At 44.6% G+C, this 21181-nt stretch overlaps 1 protein-coding gene across 1 annotated transcript in view; it reads right to left on the bottom strand.

Annotated features, from left to right (window-relative positions):
* T265_02707 (hypothetical protein) overlaps window positions 1-7652 on the bottom strand; it is a gene marked incomplete at both ends in the record, with an annotated part of 14967 nt that extends 7315 nt beyond the window's left edge. Inside the window, one exon of the mRNA XM_009167009.1 lies at window positions 7161-7652. Within this exon, the coding sequence (XP_009165273.1) occupies window positions 7161-7598 (438 nt within the window). The remainder of the gene's footprint in view (window positions 1-7160) is intronic.
* Between the last annotated feature and the right edge of the window lie 13529 nt (window positions 7653-21181).

Genomic DNA, 21181 nt, shown 5'->3' on the forward strand with positions numbered 1-21181 from the left:
CACGTTTACTAGTGCAGAAATATATGGATTTTACTTCAGTGGGAAGGCCTAGGTGTGAAGACGTGGTGTAGATCTTTAAGTAGCGTACAGATGAAAATTTTATTTAAAAAGTATGCAACATAATACTCTTCCATGCATACTAAAGTGTTCCGGTTCGTATACATTCAAAATCTTTCATTAGCAAACGGAATTACCTTAGAGAACAAATGTTTCTTTACAAGAAAAAAGATTTTTTTCATCGGGGTTTTAAATCACATATAATTCATAGATATGAGCAGAGCATCACAACCAGTTATCCAGATAGGAAATCGGTTATATCAGTCAGCTGGCGTTGATCTGAGAAAAACCATTGGTTATTCCAGATGCGGCTAATGCATTCACGTTACTTGTTTAATGGTGTAGAAAGGATTAATCGAGCGTATCAGAGGTTGCCGAAGCCGATGTGCATGAGTTTTGACTCAAAACAAAATTTCAGTTGAAGTAATTAAGCAGATCATGCAGTCCTAAAGACCTCTTGCATGGGTTCTGTAGATTATGGAGCACCTTTCCTTCCACTACAGTTTGACCTTCCTCATTTGAAGCTGGTCACTGTAGTAGATAACATGAACGGGCAACACATTTCTATAGAACACTACCGAAATCCATGCTACAAATGACTCCGTTTGGTCGTTTTTTGTACTGTTCTCTGAATAATCCTGTGAAAACTGGCGAAGCACACTCATATGCGAATTTAGGGTTGAAATGGAACGAAGGGCTGGCAGAAGCTTGGGGACTATCCCAACTGATTAGCCTCATGGAGGGTGAAATCGGTCATGGATTATCTAAGGGTCTTCAGCAACCCTATCAGGAGTGCGCTTTGTTAAGAATTATCTTGTGCAAACGTTCATCAAGTGGAGTATCTAGTGACAGAAAGTGGTAATATGGTCCATGGGATAGACCCAACAATGAGTGCTCCAAATAGAGAATGGATGTCGGACTTATTAGTAGCTCGTCGTTAAACAGTAAACTAGCAACAGACAACTCCAAGGGTCAACCAAAGTCCATAGTAAGGAAGGAAACCTATACAATGGGTGCTTTCTCAAATAAAGCGCCTTTTTACAAAAGCGCTAAGTAAATGATTCCATACCACACCAGTGATCAAATGAGGTCCAAATGATGAACTCCCAGAAAGCGGAAAGAAGACTCTCATAGTTTGTGTAAACGTGGCCCGTTAGTAGCTACCATATCTGTTGATGCAACACATCTGTTCTATTGCGTGGACCCCATTTTTTCGCAAAAAGTCTTGGCTACTCTCGTTAATTCCGAAGTCGAACGGTTGGAGATTATATGGTGCATGGGCGTAACTGAGGTAAATCTCATCTAACTTTATATCTTCTGTTAACTGGTTCCTAATAAGAGAATCTGATTACATCAAGTGCTTTAGTATGGTTCAACTGGAAAGAGCAGACTCATCATTCAGTATGCTGTACTCTTCAGAAAGGAACATTCTTCCCTAGTATGCACACTTTGGCACGCCTTACGATTCGATTTAGTTTGTTTCTGTCTTTAATCCACGCTAGGAATTCACTTTCGTTCAGACCTTGGTAACCTGTTGTCTCGGAAGAAACAGAGTACGTCAGAGTATGCCCCGTAGACGAAGTCTACCGGGTTGTCCATGTTGTCTTCCTAATTATTAAGCATCTATTTTGGTGGCTGCAGCAGAACAACACTCATTCTTCCGTTTCAAAAGAGCTTGGTAAACAATCAGTAGTCTTTAATTGGGCAACATTTCGCTTCTAACAAAAAAGCTTGATCAGGCCAAGTAAGTACGTCATCAAGTAACCCAGCCTTTCATGTAGACGGAACTAATCAGTAAGACGTCTTCATATTAAAGCTGAGGTACGCCAGAAGAAGGAACTCTCTCACCATAGTTGAATTACTCACGCTTCATATGTTGCGCTGGTTGGGTCACGTACCCCGCATGCCAGGAGATCGTCTGCATCGCAGGGCTCTTTTCGCCCAACCGTGTACTGAGTGGAAAGGATCGGGAGGTGGACAGTGTACGACCTGGCAACGAAGTACGAAAACACTAACCAGTAAACTAAGTCGGGTGGGCAACTGCTGCCCCTCTGGATGGGGACCCAGGGACTCAAATCACCAGTGCTTGGTGGCATTGGCGGAAATGGCCCAATCGCGCGGTCACAAGGCGCTCTGCATCAGACCTATCACCTTCAATGCGTACCTACTCAATTTCCAAACAAACTGAGCATGCCTTCGCCTCTAAGGCTTGGTTCTGCATTTCACTTTCCCGTCTTCCGGTGACCGAAACTGTAACAGCTGGAACCAGTGTGCTTCTGGCACACAGTTTATAGCTGATAAACTCATTGCTTGATTGATTGATCAATGTTGAGTGGTAATTAACTGCTCTCGCAGGATAGTGTGGTTGCCAAAATATTGCATTCATGGGTTGGAGGAGTTTCAAATTATCATAAAGGAAACTATTCACAAGATTGTGGAAAACTGTTTGGCAGCCCACGACCGGTTTTGCCCTTCTTGGGACTCATCAGGTAGGTGCGGTCCTCCAGTTTCTCTACTTGAACCCTAATTGGACCGATTGCGATAAATACTTTCATTTTGCAAGTTAAATTAGTTCCGCTTACTTTCGATCGGGTTTGAATTTCTTAATCTTTCACTTCAGGGTGCTTCAACTAATGATTCACTACGGTTGCCGTTGGTAGATTTTGTTGATTTTTGTGGGGTTGAGTATGGCGACAATTCAGTTGGGGGAAGGAATACGGGCGAGGTTAAGTGCAATGCAGATGATGACCAATACTTCTGATAAGTTTCCCAATTGACTGAAGTGACTCATTCATATTTATACTCCCACCGAGTAAGCACTTGATATACCTATCGGTAGTAACTTCATATTCCACCGCCTATATTTGAAATATGGTCTAAAACATGGAACTTCATTCAAAGCTTGTTGTGAACGGGAAAACAACCCAATCCACAAATTATACAATTCAAATCCCTGGAATTGAGGTCAGAAAAATAAACTCGTGAAAAATGTGTTCACATAGACTCAAAAACCACATTTGAATTCTGTTCAGTATCCCAGTGCACTCGAACCACAAGACTTCGGAATAACAAAAGCAGAGAAAACTCACTGCCGTAACGGTTGAAGCAGCCGGGCGCCAGCGTATGTGCCGCCCATCTTTAACACCGGTTGCATTCCTGACTCAGCTGTCTTATTGATTATTTTGGTGGATTCTTTTTTGGCTGGTGTTAAGTCTGAGCGGCTTACTTTCCTGTGGCCAGTTGGATATCGTATGTGATAAAAATTTGCTTACAAACTCGTTTTCACCCGAAAAATTCAGCTTTTTAAAACAAGATATGTTATAACACTGACAGTACTAACTCCCCTGGATAAGAACTGAAAGCTTTTTCCGACAGAACCCTACCCACAAGGTTGCTGAAAACTCCTCAACACATGATTGGTGTCACCCATCTTAAGGCTCAGTCCTTGAGCTTCCGTCAACTTTGTACTCTAGTTCAACCCGAATTGTACCAAATTCGCGAAATGCACTCGGTCGCAGACCTGATTGATTTATCAAGAGGAGATCCATTTGATTTTCAGGTGAATCTCTCGTTTGTGATATTCGGCTTCCACCGAATGAACTGTTTAAAGGCTACCTCTTGATTCAGTTGGTAGGACTTTCGGGATAAGACACACAATGTTTCTGTGATATGGTTGCCCCAAAACTCGGGTTAGACGAAAGGCTTACAACATTTCAGTGAATGTTTGGTACCACTAACAGTAGAAGTGTTCTTCACTTTTTACAAATCAACCCTTCAGAGTCTGTCCACTTGATGACGCTTCATACGGATATACGCCGCATGCTCTGAGACGAAAGGGAATTTGCTTTCAGAGTTTCTGTTCCTCACTGTTGGCGCTTGATCAAAAAGGTGCAAAACAAACAAATCGAGTCCAAAACTATCATCATGCTCTATGGTTCTATTAAATTATCCAGCGTTTCAAAGGCAAACTAAGCCTAGAGAACCCACTAACCCACGAAGACTTATTTAGGGTCAAGAAAGTGTTAACTTCTAAGGGAAAGGCAGACATCTTCTATTCAGTTTAAACCAGCATCAGTGCTTCTTTGGTGGGTGTCGGATTCTCATCAGAGCCCGCCACAAGTTCTTTTTCAACTCAATTCGAAATCGGATGTGAAGTCAGGATACTGCACACTGTCAAGATATGAGCCGCCAAAGGGTTTTTATCGATCATCTGCGTAATGTGTCTATGATACCTAATGTATCTCCCACGTGTGTGTTGGGATTGAGTTGATGGTTGCATGTCCATCCAGTAAATGGTAGCTAGAAATAACGCTTCATCTTTAGGTCCTTTCCTGTGGACAGCTTTTATGCACAAACGACAGGTCACTTGCTTCATACACCCGGGTGATCAGGTGATCCTGTGTGCCAATCCAATATTTCTCAATAAAACAGTAGTAAACTCTCCCATATCGTCTACCGTTTTAAGCATGTCGCATGTCGCTGATTAGATCGAGAACGATCGATTACAGGCTATCAGTCAAATGAATACCGCTCCAGAGATAAATTGAGGATAAATTTCTACCGATTTGAAGGGTGAAAACTTGAGTTTTCTTTCCTACAATGAATGGTAAGTAAATCAGAATGCAGCAAGAACACAGGAAGCGTAGAAGAGAAGGAAAGCTCGTGACAGCCTAACGATAAAGTACCAGATGGCATTTAGCAGAGAACAAAAACGCTAAAAGCGTCCGGTAGTCAGATTGTGGGAGTACACGTTGGTCTCTTGTCGCTAAAGACAACAGAAATTAGTTAGAGTAGGACAAACAGACAACAGGATATCATAAAATTCCAAAAAGATCCTGAAATTATGTCTGAATGCCCTCGCTTTCTTCAAGTAGCCAAATACGCCACATGGATGTTGGACCACCTTTACCGATAAATTTTTCCCCCAAAAAAACTAAGATACTTTATTGGCTCGTTTTTGCGTAATTAAACGGAAAAATGTCTCAGCTGAATCCCAACCGAAGCTGTCGTTTATAGAAATCTTCAACTGAAAGTGCTGTACACGAGGTTGGTGAAAATACGGAGATTGTGTCCACCTAATGGACCTTGAGGAGGAAGAAAACGGTTGTTGGTTGTGGGAGAGTTTTCAATAGCCTGAAAACATAATGAACGAGAGATTCAGCTGGGTTCCAGGTGAGTCTCCCGCAAAACCAAATTTGTTTGCAAATGATTGTATTTCGAGAGTTTTGTGAAATTTGGGTTTAATTAGAACAAAAGATTGATGGAGCTGATTGATGGGAATGATTAGTCACAAGAAGGGCGACACCGGTCATGGGATGTCGAAGAATTTTCAGCAACCTTATGAGTAGCGTATTACGTCTACACGTGACCACAACTAGTTCACATATTATGCACCGATCTTTATTTGGCCTCCATCCGCCCCCTCCCCCTCTACATGCAGGTAACCCCGTCTTCTAGTTAGCGGTTTACACACACACACACACACACACACACACACTTCGTTATACTTAATGTAGGAAGACAATCTTCGTACACCTGATAGTGAAGTATTCACCACAGCATACACAACTGATAAAAAGATACTGTTTTGTTCGCTGGTTGTCGATTCTGTTGTCGAGTTTTTCTGTACTAACTTCCGTAGGTTCCACAAGTCCTCAATGCTTCAAAGCCAACACTGCTTCATGTAGGTAGACCAGTTTCAACCTCAGTAGCTTCCTTATTTCTGTTATCCTCTTTTGTGACCGTGCGAATGATCACCACAGTGGATAAGTGCATCCGATAAGCACAACCCACAGCAGTCATTGGCCCCGTAGAGGATTAGGTTCGTTGCCTGATGAGAATGTGCTGTCTGTATGAGTATACTAGGTGATAGCCATCAAGAAACAGCAGAGACAAGATAGTGTGATAGATCTGGGATGCATGAAGTGCCATAAGACACGTTCTATTTCTTTTGGACTTCTCCCACACACCTATATTGTTTACAGTAAAATATGAAGAAATTTGCCGTGGCGTATGAAAATAGGAACTAAACTTAAATTGTCAAGCATGCATCGGTGGTTTTGTGGCGGTTGGGCGCGCCGTCTTCACACCTTGCAAAGTTTGGCTGGAGATGCTGGAAGTAGATAATCAATACGTATACCAGAATATCGAAAGTCCTCCAGTTTCCATGGGTTACAAGAAGCTGGCTATGGTCCATATTTTCGTGGTATAATGTAGCAATACAAATAGTTCACCCACTAGAATGGAGTTTTTGCTTCATGACTTTGTGAAAATGAAAGTGGCCTAAAAATCGATATGATAAATCTGCGTCTATGCGAATGAGATGTAATATGCTTTAAGAGTTGGTGAAATTCAAGGTTAAACTTATACGAAATTTGATCAAAAGCATACGGCAATTATGAGCTCCAGTCATTGTTGGTAGATGTCACTGTATTTACCAACTGGAGATGTGGTCTGTATGTTCTTGACAGAATTTCGCACATTGATCAGGGTCCACACATGGACCCGAACGGCTGTTCCATATACTAATAGGTTTGGTTGTCAGCAGTTCGAATATCACAGTCTAAAGTACTATAATATTCCAGAAATTCACGAAAATCGAACATACTTTGAGGAAGAAAGCCAACACAGATCAGTTAGTGCTTGCTGGCTGTCAATTCAACGTAACCGACCATTACAGACTGTCGACGGTTCAGACTTTTTACTTTGTTGCCAACTTTCCTGATTCACTGGAATCCAACCGTAAGGTAATTCATGCAAGCAAATCGACAGCATCAAAGAAAGTTTCGGTAGTTCTGCTTTTATTGGAAATTATAGATACCCATTATAATATTCTTGGACGCGTTACACTTTGGTTACCCATTTGCTCAGGACCAATGGTTGGTACCAGCAGTAAACAAGGCTGACTGAAAACATTCACCATTGTTTTTACTTAGCCATAGAGTCACACCGGTTTGTTTGGTAGTTCGAAAAACATAACACAAGAATTTTAACAAAACCAAGGATCTGGAGAACGCCACAATAATGTAGCACAGGGAAGCTAGAGAAGGTAATCGGACTCACCAGGAACACTGCATACGTGCAACCACTCTCCTCCAACTTACCGGTGAATTTGGTCGCTTCTCCACAATCAAACACATTCGCTCTCCACTTTCGGTGTTCGGATAATCCATTGTGGCTTCCAAAATGTCACCTAGATAGAAACGCACTCCGTACAGCGTAACAGGAGTGCGGTGAGTATCAGTTGGATCAAGCGGTGGAAGCTGTGCGTCATCTGATCGCAAAGTCTTGTAAAAATATCTCATCTCGTTTGCTTGTGGTAACCGACCACTTCGCAAACTACACTGGTGCTCCGCCTCAAGCCATGAACCGATTTGTTCAGACCTAACCCAGGAAAAGTTCACTCGCCTCCCAGTTTGGCTAATCCGCTCGACACGTGAACCTTCAGCCCGTTCCACTCGAAGTGGTTCCTCCGAAGAAGCCAGATAAATGAGTACGCTAAGGGCGAAAAAGACGAATGAACCGGCTCGAAAACAATCCATTTGTTTAGTCAGCTCTGTCTTCGACCGAACATCACATTGCTAGTCACAGCATCTGACCCGATGTTCACTATTAGGGTCCGTTTGTGTCTGACCAATCAGCACGTGGGCAGGGTGATTGTGGGCGAGGCAAGTAGATTGGATAGCACCACCAGTTGTGTACGTAACTCACATCTCTGCATAATAATTAGCTAGCTCTAGTCAGAATGTCCGGATGTACATAATGCGAATACGATCATAGGACATGTGGGTATTGATTTCTTCCATGAATGGAGAACGTACGACTGTCGTGTCTTCATGTCAAGTCATCCAGGTTCATCTAAACCACTCATCGCTTTGACATTGTATTTCAGTCGATGGAATGGAATAGTTTTTTTCAGTATGTGAGGGGTACCACCAGGAAGTAATTTCAGAACTAGATGGCACATAGACCATTGTACAGAGAACATAAAGCTGAGAATGAACACGCTGAGAGTGTAGAGTCAATTAATGGTGCTATCAATTCTCAAGACGTTAGAAACGCAAGCCCTGACCAGTTTGTGTTGAATGGCCAAGCATCGCTTCGTCCTACTGATGTTCCACCAACTAACTCCCTTTTAGAAGCTACAAACTCAGTCTTCTTTTATCACAAACACATACTAGCATTCATAGTGTTGAATCTAACTTGATGTTATGATGAATCCCCCATTCATTTGCTTACTCCGCCTATGTACTTTTGACCTCCAGCTGTTTTGCTTATTCGTACCCCGCACTCACCTTGCCGCAGAGGACGTCCTTACCGACACTTGTGTATTGACATGTGTGTCTGTGTGTGAATGTGCGCTGCTGACCTACTTACCCATGTGCGTTCATGTCCCGTTTGCTGAGCCTGCCTTGACCTGTTTTCTCATGGGCTCCGCGTGATCGCACGTCCAACGAGAATCAAGAGACCGTCGACGGAAGGAACGACTGCAACCCACGCTACTGAGCCGCCATTCCGCTCGCCGTTGTTTGGTGTGTGGATGTTGACACTGCACTGTGCCGGTCAGTGACAGACCTGTGAACTTGTTGACGCTACGAACGTGAACAATTGAGGTTCGTTGTACACATTTGCTTACCCTTTGTGTAAATAGTAACGTAGAATTACGAAACCAATTCTTCCTTTTGATATTCGGGATTGTTGAACCTACGCGTCAGTCAAAGTTCCGTATCGGGATCCTTAACACATAGTATGAACCGCTCATCAGTTTATGGTCAGGAGTGCAGTTTAGAACCCGCGCAAACAAAATCGATATTTGGTGAGGTCAAACCCACTGTTCGGTCAAATTACTATTCCGTCCTGTATATCAGTGACAATGAGCCACAGTGGGAAAAGTTTTGCTCAGATTTATCCTCTTATGAACTATTGTGATGGGTGTTAAGAAAGGTTATCTATGGATCATAAAAAAGCGCTCAATGTGAATTCCTGCTTGAAAAACTACATCTGTGAAACACGTAATCAAGCAGGTTGTAAAGACACGTTGCAAAAAGATGCACACAAGCTGCTCGTCACTGTTATGCAAATGAGGGTGGGTCGCACGTTCCTTCGAGAGTCTGAGTAGATATCCATTGATTTGCTTTATTCCACTTCACTGACGCGCCAAAACATTCGTGCTTTTAATTCACAGGCCTGGAAGCATTCCAAATCATATCATTCCTCTGGTTGATCGATCGTCTCAACCGAACCATAGGGCATTTGGTACGTTTTCTAATCATCCGTCCAAAAGCACACTGCCATTGAAGATAAATCTAAAGCAGAATGTATTGATCGATCCTTCTTTCAGAGGACCGAAATGTTGTTGAACTAGGTCTATAGTCTTTGAGTGCACCAGTTATGTAATTGTGATTGTCAGCGACTCAATGTTCATGAGTGCTTCGTTGGACGATTGTCCACGAGAGACATCCTGAAGACACAATACCTCAGAAAGGCAGTGGAAAAGCGTCAATTTTACTCTATTCGATCCAGTAGTATAGCAAATCATAGTTACTGGATAACAGATGTCAACCGGTTTCAGTGCTCGAAGAATCAATGTGATTTCCCCTGTCAGCGGTGCAGATGACCCTTTTTTAACCCACATCCTATCAGTTATTCCGAAAGCAGAAACGCAGTACGATAGAAAAGGGTGATCTTGCTTGGGCTGGGACTGAGGCATATTATACAAATACTTTTTTGTAGTTAAAAGCTCGTGACGATGAGAGGTCAGGCATTTCAGAGACGTCCAACGATGGGTGTACACGAATCTGCGACCAGACAACCCGGATCAGTGTCAAAAATGTGCTTTAAATACCGTGAGGCCCCTTGTAACTTTTGCACCCATTTATTGGCAATAAGGCTATTGTGTCCTTTGTCAGCAAGTCTTTCTCCAAAACTAAGGCAATGGAGTGACAACAGCAGTCAGTTACCACAACAATGAATTTTCCACATTCGACTACGTGTTACATTCCGAGCTTCACACTTCCACCGTCTGTCATATCACGAGAATTTCGGAAAACCAGGGTTCCAGTCTTTCGTGCTGTGCCGCACCAACCATCTCCAAAGTAAACGGCACAGAACAGAAGCCATCGGCTTTCCTCTGTTCATCACCACCCTCCGTTTTCGCCATCCCAGTTGACTGATGCCACACTTAGCGAGATATACAGGCAATTGGGCAAACCTTACATACCTACTATATTGCCACAAAAACATACGTATTATATATTCACTTAAACTTTTTAGCTTTTGGCCTGTGAGTGTCTGTGTTGGCAAGCGCAGCACGATTGCTGCGCAGACTTCCTTGACTGATAGATCCTCCGAATGAGAAAACTGGATGGCTATACCTGGTTCTTGTTCACAGTCTCGTTATCGTGATGTTCTAATAATTCGTTAATAATCTTTAATGTTTTTAACTACTCTTCAGTTCGCTGACGTACGTCCTTGAGGATAATCTAGGCTTCTTAAACATTTCTCGCTTCGTGGTATGCTCGATATCCCTTCAGAGAATGTTGACTGATAGATGGCAGCACAAGCTTCTTCCAAATTTGAACTTATCCCATTCTATGCCCCACTTAGTAACCATTCTAGATCACCTCTCCTGTTGAGGGTAATACCAACTTTGAGGAAACTGCGTGCCAAAACAACTCAATTGTATACTACTTCACTATCCACCTCGTGTATTGGGAAGATAAGATGGGCATCATGGTTCAACGAGTGAAGCAAATTCACAGTAACACATCCTTACTTGACAGCAAGATCAGCGATCAATAAGGAACGACTAACCACACGGTTCAGTTATTGCAGGTTGCAAATACTCCACCTGACTAAGACAGTGAGCCAGAGGACTGACGTCATGAGTGCTGCGTGCAGTAACTACCGGAATCACACATCAAGAGGTTGTTGTGTCAACGACCGATTGCAAACTTCTTGCGTCTTAATAAGTAGGCAGTCCCTCAGCCTTATGTTCTGTTTGAACTCGAATCGTATGCAATTCAGCAACTTTCTGAGCAGCGTTATTTCAAGAAAATATACTGCGGTATTTCGCATGTCGTACCAGGTGAAACATGATGCGACCTTGGTAGAGCACATTCGGCTGAAGAATGGCATGAGCGGAGGGCTTAGCTCGGATTCAGCTAAGTCTCCCGTTTAGACCAGATCAGTGTACAAACGGGTGCACTCCGCATTCATGTTCCTGTTATCACTTCCTGTTCCGCACAGGCCGCTGCTATCCACAGTGTGCGCGGGCGGTCGTCGCCAGACTGTTCCAAAGCACCAACCGGACTCCTCACAAGTCACAGTTCGTTCGCGTGCTTTCCTGTATTTTTACTTTGACCAGCTGGCAAACGTTCTCGCCGCGTTGCGTTCTACGCAAGGGTACGAGGGAGGTACATTCCAATTTTTCTAAGTTTTCTGTGGGTGAAAAATACAGGGCACTCATGCGCTATCATTCTGCTGAGTTATGGAGTTATATTATTATAGAGGTGGGGACTACAAAGCCAGTACCACCTCTTCTTGTTTGAGCGAACGCAGGAGCATCTAGCTCGTTAAGATTTCACTGCCATGTTCTCAAATTATTTTCCTAGGTTTCCTAACTTTTCAGCAGTGCCTGTGTCCCGGAGTTTTATTGTTGAGGTTTACTTTAACAAAAGCTTCAAAGGCCGGGCTGTCAATGTTTGATTGTATACCCAGAAAATTGCGAGCTGAACTAATCCTGAATAGAAGTTGTTTTTCATCTCTGGTGTTCAGCTGTTTCAGAACGTTTGTAAGCAAAGCGTATTTACCAAAGAAATTCCAGATTTTATTTAGAATTATAGTGTATTTGAAACGGCGACCATTTCTCGAATGCCGTAACTTAACAACTGACTCCCGCAGTATAGTGGTTGACCTAAATGTGCCATTTAGTGTTCAGAGTTCCTGATGTAGACTGAGGGAAACTGCAAACTTCACAGTTAAGACTTACACTCAGCTCGAATAAAAATAGCTTGTGAACGGGAACTGTTGCGCATTCGGCGGTTCGTATTTCCATAAGTCATGTTTTGTCTCTGAAGTTCTGCACTTGTTGTTTAGGAGGCTTGGCGCAGAGGGACATACTCTAATGCGCGTTCAGCTTCACAGTTGAACAGGAATTTAACTCACCTACTTGAAACTCAGATGGCAAAAGATGAAGGGAGATCGTCCGCTGGAAACCCAGCGGATTTGGGTATTGCCTGGCTCTACCGTACCCGAAATTTAATTTGGGAACATTGGAGTTCCTGCATGATTCAAACCTCACTCATGAACGGTTACTCGCTCCCAAAACGACCCTATGTGGTTTCCATCAGCTCGGCGTCCACAGGCTATTCGGCTATGAAAGGCTTTCCTTCGAATTATCCAACGAATCAGTGCATTTGGGTAGTACAACGCCATCCTCCTTGATCTGTCGGTAAGTGAGCCCATGTGAACATCAAGCGTTGCTTAATGTCATTCCAAAACAGGTAGGGCAGAGATGCAGTTGTCATTTGACATAAACAACAGTGCCTCACTTTGTCGTACAGGTCAAGCAGAACATCACAAACGCAGACCAAGATAACTGTAGGAATGGCGTGTTATTTCAGAATGGTCTACTCCCACTCAGTAAGCTCAATTCTCGGGCCGCCCACGGGCAATAATGGATGGAGTACGTCGCTTGTTTTGTTTCTTTTAACACCAAAAGAACTGTTGCTCATTTTCCACAAGTTTAAAAGATCACTTATCATGATTCGTATTCTTTAGATGTATGCGGGATTCGTGTCCACTTCACTCTCTTTTGAACAACCCACCTGGAGTGCCATCTATTGCCTGGGCTATATGACCGGTTTGCCGAACGGCCCGAATGACCAATCATTCTTGTTGCGCTAACTCGTCGTCCAGCGAGTTTCAAGTAACAGTAGCGCTACCGGACCGGGAAGCCCTGATAGCCGAGTTATTCGATCAACACAAAAGAATTTAGTCGATCGCCACTGGAGCGGCTAGGCAAATCAATCACATCGTACAATTGCTAGCGCGTTCCTCACGTGAGTACTCAAGTACGCACGGAGTAAGCAACTCACTCGCCCTGCTTGTCAGATTCTGATATTCAAATTCCAGAAGGCATCACTGATGAGCTATACGAAGCGCAAAACTAGATTCTGATATTCCCACAGCTAGGTGCAGACTAAGCAAAGAGATCCCTTAAATCCGCAGCGTCTTGATGCTTCCCGATCTTCCGTTGCTATGTAGCGTGGACATTTCCAGTGAATCTCATTGTAGAAATTGGAGTGCCTCAGACACATTCGTTTGGCTGCGACAAAACTACATCTAGTCGTCAATAGATTCCACCATATCAGTGAACCACTGTAATCACATGCAGATGATAATTGTGTAGATCAAACTGGCAGTTATACTGATTACGTACTGCGTGTATTAAGATAAACTGCCTTAGCACGCAACCAGTTACGACAGGACTCGCGTTTAAGGAGCTCAAACTCCCGGTTTTGCGCGCTGTTGGTCATCACATTCCGTTGCCTGGTGTGGATACTTTCCCTAAACCAGCTAACGTTTTGTTCAACTGGTACCCACTGATTGTTGGAAACGGGCCTACATAAGGCCATGTTTTGGAAAAATGCCTTCAGTGATTCGGACTGTCTGGAAAGCCGTGCTCTCAAGAACATATGACAGTAGAATACAAAAATAGAAATCACATCTTTGATTTAAGACATCTCGAACTGAACCCAGTTCAACCGTAATCCAGAATAATTTTGAGAACCGCATTCCAGTGACATTGTTGAGCGGCGAACTACTTAAATCCTGCCAAGTAGCTCTGCAATTCAGGCCCTTCAATGACAGTCCTGAGCGCACTAATCTCACGGCCTCTGATGTACATTAGGACTGTTCCGTGTATAGAGAACGGATGTTGCACTGCAACTCTCGACCATTTTCATGTCTAGACACCTGCAAAGAACAGTGTTTTTGAAGCCAAGGTTTTACCTGGATGTCGAAGCTTCCCATGAATAAATATAGAACACAGATCGATCAATACATGAGAAGTTGAGTTTTCTGACAAAAAGCTAATCACTATTTATAATACATAGCGCGTTATAAGGGGGTTGACTGCCAAGTGGGTAACCGCGAGTTGCAAGGCTATAGTTGAAGTAAGTGACTGGACATCCGCGGTGATCCAGCAGCCCTTACCAAGAGCGATTAAAAATTTGAGGCACCTTAGGGATAAATTCGACAGTTCTCTGCGGTTGGAGTGTGATGGTAGTGAGGTGACTCCTCCAAACGACAGGCATATCCATAGTTAAAGAAAGAGTGATGAGCCCACCCCGAAGGTGGGGCCGGTAAGAAAATTGAGCTCCAAAAACCGCATATTGATATCGCCTAACGGTAGATCGTGAGTGACCTCAGGTTATTCAGTGCGGTCAAAATGCTTGTAATATGAGAGTCTGGTGCTGCCAAGTTCATGTGCTCGCGGGCTAGGCAAGCGCTATCAGGTGAAACAAACTGTTGAGTCTTTGACTTTGAGAAGAGTCTGAAATAATAATCATCATTTAGCTGTATCACCCTTTCGATGTTTGGTTGTCATGCCACCCAAAGGTTACACGAGGGCTGGGATACTGCCAGGTTGCCCAAGCCTAGAGAGAAGTCGAGGTGCAAAGGTCGGGTTCGAAGCACGGATCTTCCGGTCAGTAAATTCGGGCTCCAACCACTGAGCCACCTCGCAAAGAAAACCTTGACACCTAGTGGGTCGAAGTTTTGAGTAACAGCCCTGGAACAAACCCCACCTTCTTCCGCTGCATAATGGACCATGCTTTCAAGTCAAAAGTTCAAGATGGGGTGCCTTAAGTAAAGTTTGTGATATGGCCTGGAAGTAACATCCTCCCAGGTCAGTAGTTATCAAACAAGGAGGTGAAAATTCCTCCAAAGCAGAAGTTTGTAGAGTTAATGGAGGAGGCGCTAGATTTTGGAGACAAGAACTACTGAATCACTGACTGGCGGTTCGACTACCTGATATGACCAGCATTGTTTTCATTACTGTTCTTACTATCCAACTTTGCTGATGAAACAAGTGCAACCATTGTTGAGAGGGCAGGATAGGTTTTAACGCGTGGGATCAAGCAACTGTACTTTGCAACAATTACTCTAGGGTTGTGAATTTTCATGAAACAATGAGATCGACGTTCCTTCAGACCGGTCAAACTATGCACACGGAATCCTTCTGATTCCAGGAGTAGTCACAGCCAAAAGGACCATTCTTCGCGCAAGTGGCGAGGCATGATGGCCAGATGAGAAAGCAAACGTGATAGTAACAAGAAATACAATTGGCGTATATTGTTTGCCTCGAACTCCTCCCGAAATAAGTAGCAACCGCGATTCAGGTAGCATTGGAAAGAAAACCGAGTCTAAAAATTCGTTTCCCGGACGAAATACGACATTGATCGTGTTTACGTCGCCGCAGTCTAAAAGGAAGACATTACACACAGAGATCCCTCCATGCTTTTCGGGAATGAACCGGCGGCATAGTTCCTAAAGGTCAGAACGTTTCGGGAACCTAAGGGTGCCGCGGGACTGCAACGGAAGACACGGAATTTATACGTACAGCTTCTCAATGGCCCTCATATGGAATAAACAGCCAACATGTTACGGAGGGAATTCGTTTCATCAGCCAGAAGGATACTAACGCTTTGATGCAGTGACTGTGAGGACGATGCACATATTTATTTCGAGCACTAACGAACTACGCAAAGTCCCATTCTGCAGTCACTGCAGTTAAGCTAATTGAAAAGCAGAACAACCGGTACAACTTACATGTCTAGCAAGCCTGACAAGTACATTGTTAAAATCCGAATAACAGCAGAAAACGTGAAAACGGTCACATTACAGGCAACCCGAACCTGAGCATGTACAGGCTGAAAATGTTGTACACATCTCAAAGATGAGTTGATGCAATTGGTTGCAATATAGCGACCGGATTAGCTAGTACATTCTGTAGGTGGGGAAGGACAATTATCAAGATTGTACGACCAGGTCTTTCAGGTCCTTGAGGATATAAAAGCAGAAGCCATGAAAACACACAGTGGAAGCCAAACAACCATATCATCAGTGCGAAAGATAGTGGATAGTCACATTGGTACCTATTTTACATCGAATTTGATTGCTAGGGGTTGTGCCCAATTCGGTATTCACATCACAGAACACTCTGGGACATGAAGGAAGAACGACTGTCACCAAGGCAATGACTGGCGTACCTAGCAGACACTCTTCGCTTGGTCACGCGTTGAGTTAGGGAATGTTCTATCCCGAAACGTGGAATAAAGGGGTATCGAATGAAGTTCGCGGTTCTTTGGAGAATTGTGGTACGACGGTCAATGAGAACTTGGGTTGAGAAATAAATTTATATTTAGGTGTACCAGCGAATAACCGTACAGACTGTTACAACAGTCTGATGTCAAACGGCCGATCCGTCGTACCGACGCCAAACCAAGATCCTAGAGTGATCCTGTTCCAGTGAAATAGGGAACGGCATCCTCGTCGATGTCGGAGTGTCGTCCAAAGCTGGAACAGTTCAGCCGCCACTTGTGCGTGATTTCCCATTGGCCTGATATGTTCCTGTTATGGAAATCAAAATACAATTAACAGGAAATCACTAACGTCATACGGATGAACAATAAAGCCCAACCCTTCCCTTACAATGAAGTCATTTGAGCAACTTGACAACTCGCAGCAACTGTGGAATCAATCCAGCCGGAATATTTCGATATAACTGTGCCCCGGTGGTGGAGCCACATTTCCACTGGGAATACCGGTGTTCAAAGGCGTTAAGGACAGTAGTATGCAAGAACACGTCACCAAGACTGCCTAGATCGTTCGTCGATAGAATAACGAGTGAGAATGCGGAAACGGCTGCGCACAAAAGAAACTAGCACTTCATATCCACTATGTACAAATCAGGATGTTTTGTCGGACGCTTCCAGAAGTACTCGGAGGTACCGATGATCAAACAGATTCGTCGAAGGTTTAGTGCACGCATTTATCACGCCTCTGGTTCAGTAAGCAGGACAGGTTGAACTGCGGTATTGTGTAATGTATCACTGACAGCCAAATTAATCTCAAGGCGGCATTAGAAACTTCGCCAGTCAGCCGGGAAGTATGGAGCTGTATAAGTAAATCACATCGAGCGGTTCACCTGCAAGCATGACGTTTGCGTTCGCTCGCGGGCATCGGGTACTCCGACGATATTGTTCTTGGATCAGACCCTTTAGAAATGTGAACTATTCCAAAGTAAACCACGTCGAGCGGTTTACCTGCAAGCATGACGTTCGGGTTTGTTACCGGCGAATCTCGCAGCTGCGCTTCATACGTTACAGGCACGAAGCATATACCGGACTTCGGAATAGTTCACATTTCTAAAGGGCCTGATCCAAGAAGACCAATATCGTCGGAGTACCCGATGCCCGCGAGCGAACGCCATAATGAGTCAGAGACAGGTTACCAAGTTGAAGAAGAAAGGCGACACAGAACATCCTCACCTGACACCAATGGATGTGGTGAACTCAAGGGAGAATATGCCGTGAACGTGTACTTACCCATATAAGCCGTTACAAACGACTGACCTAGAAGAGACATCCTTCATCGTCAGACACTACCACATTTTTCGACGACCGAGAGTCGAAGGCAGACTTGACGTCGAAAAATAAGACTGTTGATCGTCAAAATGTTGCACGCTGGACTTACATCATAGCGTACTGACCCTGACGTCCAATTAGGGTTGTCAGTCCTTTCAGAGGATGGTGGCCAGCTAAACTGTCTTCCGAAGCGTTCAGCCTATCGTTCAAGGCGTTTCTGATGAGCGGGAAAGGTCCCATCATTTGAGAGAGCTTTCCAAAAACACCCACCCACCTTGGACCAGCTGATCGGATCAGCTAGAACACGGTACGATCGTTCCCCGCTGCAAACACTTATTCCTCCGCTTTTGCGATCCACGAGCACTCACTGCCAATCTTTAGGCACTTCATTATTCAGCGTTTGAGAGATATGCGCACGCTATCGTAGTCATCTACTGCTCGTATGACTTAATATTAGGGTTTAACTAAGCTTAGTTTGCTGAGCAGAAACTCAGATACGGAACAATGGTTACGCGTCTGATAGCCAAACGAGTCGGAAGAACTTGGGTGAGGGACATATGGGAAAGGGCTAGTAAACGAAAAACTGAAACGGCGAATGATACTTCACGGTCCCGCAGGTCGATGAAAGGGGGTTGGTTGAATTACTCTACCTTAGGAATTCGACTAAAAAGTCTGACCGAGAAGACGAATGGGAGGTATGTCTTCGTTCGTGGATCCTTACTGCAGACCCTGACTCGAAAGTCTGGACCGATTGCATGCATGATGGGAACTCGATCCATCGGGCCGCTACCAGTTGGCTTGCCTTCCTGTCATAGTTGGACCTCTGAAAATTAAGTTTCAGCCGGTCAAGCCCACAGATCAAGGCAGCGCAAAAGCCCGAACACCGTGGTAAGCGAACAGCTTAAGGTGCGGTAACCGCATAAAAAGAGCCCGTTCTGTAGCCTGACACACGCGCCACAGGTGCCCTAAATTAAAAAAGCGACCTGGGATTTAAGGATTAGTGTTGGCCCTCTGGCACAATCGTTCAGCTGTAACATACTCTCGACGCCCACCTGCCATGCAACCCGGAGGGAGTACGAGGCTAGACAGGGGACGTCGAGTGGCAGAGGTCGGGTTCGAAACCACGGAATTGCCGGCCGGTAAATTCGCGCTCTAACCACTTGGGCCATCTCGCCCTCTGCCACAATACAGTACGAGCTGATACAACATCCAAGGTACGCAAAACACTCCACAACATTGCTTTTCCTTGGATTGTGCGTGCCGTGGTCGGCGGTCATGACCTTACGCTTCATGGGTGCAAAGTGCAAGTTAAAGAAAAGGTAAACTTTCATCAGTTCATCCCAAAACAGCTGCCCTTTCTCCTCAGCAAGATTACCCTCACCAGCAATTTCAACAACAGAGTTTTGCAGACATTCCATCGCTCGTCCCAGTAACTGATCCGTGTATTTATATAGGAATGGAGGAAGTGGGCATTTTTCATCGACACTACTTTGTGTACGCATGTTTTTAATATCCCTAGAAGTATGAACGAACTTATGTCCACAAACTTCCAGGGAACTTATTGATGTGCAAATGAGTTCAGAACAGACTCACGAACCGATCCTAGTGCACTTTTGTAAGTACGGCATCGTCCTAGAACCAGTCGAAGTGTGAAGATTTGGACAATGCAACCCCTGTCAGCCAGTGTTTTACGAGTCACCGTAAGCTGAAGAAGCACAAGTGACGCAAACAGTCTCGTGACGACTAGAATCAAGCTGATCCCCATGTGGTTACCACACTCACTACGAGACCCTTTTAGAAAACTGTAAAATCAACGACTCTCCCCAGTTTCTGGAACAGTTTCCTTTTCCAAAATGCAGGCAAACAGATCAGGCAAGCGCTGACCGAGGATTCCACCCGCACCTTTGGACATTGCGGGTGGGGTGTCGTCCGGACCATGGGTTCGATGGCGCTTCATAGAATAAGTGCAGCCATAAATCGAGGTCGTAGGGGATTTCCGGTTCACCGCTCTACTACTGTTATAAGCTCCATATGAGTGGCAGTGAATGGCCAGATAATTGCTGTTGGAAGCGCTCGGATAGCGATCAAGAAGTCCTTCTTCATCGAAGATGGTCGCGCCACTTAGATTTTCGGCGGTTTCACTCACAGGCGGTTCCTGGTAGCAGGGATCAATCAAAATTATCTTCGGACATTCCCAGCTTTCTAAGTCTCTTCCATTTCCGAAGTCTTCATTGTTCACCAGGCTTCACGGTAAGTAAGCATGTCCACTTTTACTGAATTAGGTTTTGGGACCCGAGGGGACATTTCTGCGAGATCCAACCAGTGCTACTGTTCCGCTGGATACCCAGTGCTTGTGCACACCAGGTAGCGCCATGTGCTAAAATATGGCAATCTCGTTCTAGCACGAGGTGAAACTTGACGGTTGAGCAACTGGAATTGTCCAGTATAAGATTGTGATACGTTCCTCTAAATTCGGGATGGGAGGAGGAGGAAACAGAAAGCATGTGGGAGATAGTCAATACTAGCTTAGTTCTGTTTACCGGCAAGCAACAAGTAATGTGAACTGGCTGATGCCAGTATGCGACGACCGACGTGGGATGGGAACCAGACCCAGATAGCAGGACGATTAAGATCCTCAACGCCCGGATGCCTGACCACAAAGTACCAAAGTTCGGAGGGAATTGCAACCGCACTATCATTTTTAAGGAGTAAGTGGCAAGATATGTTCCAACCTCCAACCTGGAAGGCCAGACCTTTCTTACCACTGACCAACCTGGCAAGAGTGACTGCGAGTGTCGCACGGACAAACCCACTATAGCTCAATGGGTTACGAAGGCACACAAACCGTCACACCACGAAAAGACCCTGCCCGTTCGCGCTGGATTTCTGTTCCACGCATCAGTGACGATTATCACAACCTCAAAATCTGCATGGTCTTACGCAATTGACTATCGCTGTCCCGAGTGGATAAAAGTCCCTTTCAGGATGAAAATTAGTGCAACATGCAGCCGATTGCGTAAAATGCCGTTATATGTCCGAATGCAACATGCTGAGCGTCCACAAAAATGACGAACCTGTCGGTCTCCCAAGTGGAGAATGTCATTAACATGAGTTTGGTTCATTCATTTTTCTCTTGCTGATGTGATCCCAATCCGCGTACACTGTTTGCGTCCGCTTCACCATAGTATGGCCAAAACTAGTTCCCTTGAGTCAAAAATTCGAGCTGTATTCAACCGTACCAAGTGATGCACCGGCTCTACCATTGGAGAATCGGAATATGCAATATTCTGAGTTGACTCCCGTCTAGAAGAGATTGGACCTTACCGTGCTGATGAGCTTTAGTCCACCGAGCTATAAGTGGCGAGTGTGACATTCAGAGCCTGGCACACCAGGTCGGTAAATGAGTAGAGGCCTGACCAAATGTCTCTCGGTTATCTAGACTGGGTTCAGAACTGTGTTGACTGGGTACTTGA

Source organism: Opisthorchis viverrini (genome assembly GCF_000715545.1).
Source record: "Opisthorchis viverrini unplaced genomic scaffold opera_v5_34, whole genome shotgun sequence".
Lineage (NCBI taxonomy): Eukaryota > Metazoa > Platyhelminthes > Trematoda > Opisthorchiida > Opisthorchiidae > Opisthorchis > Opisthorchis viverrini.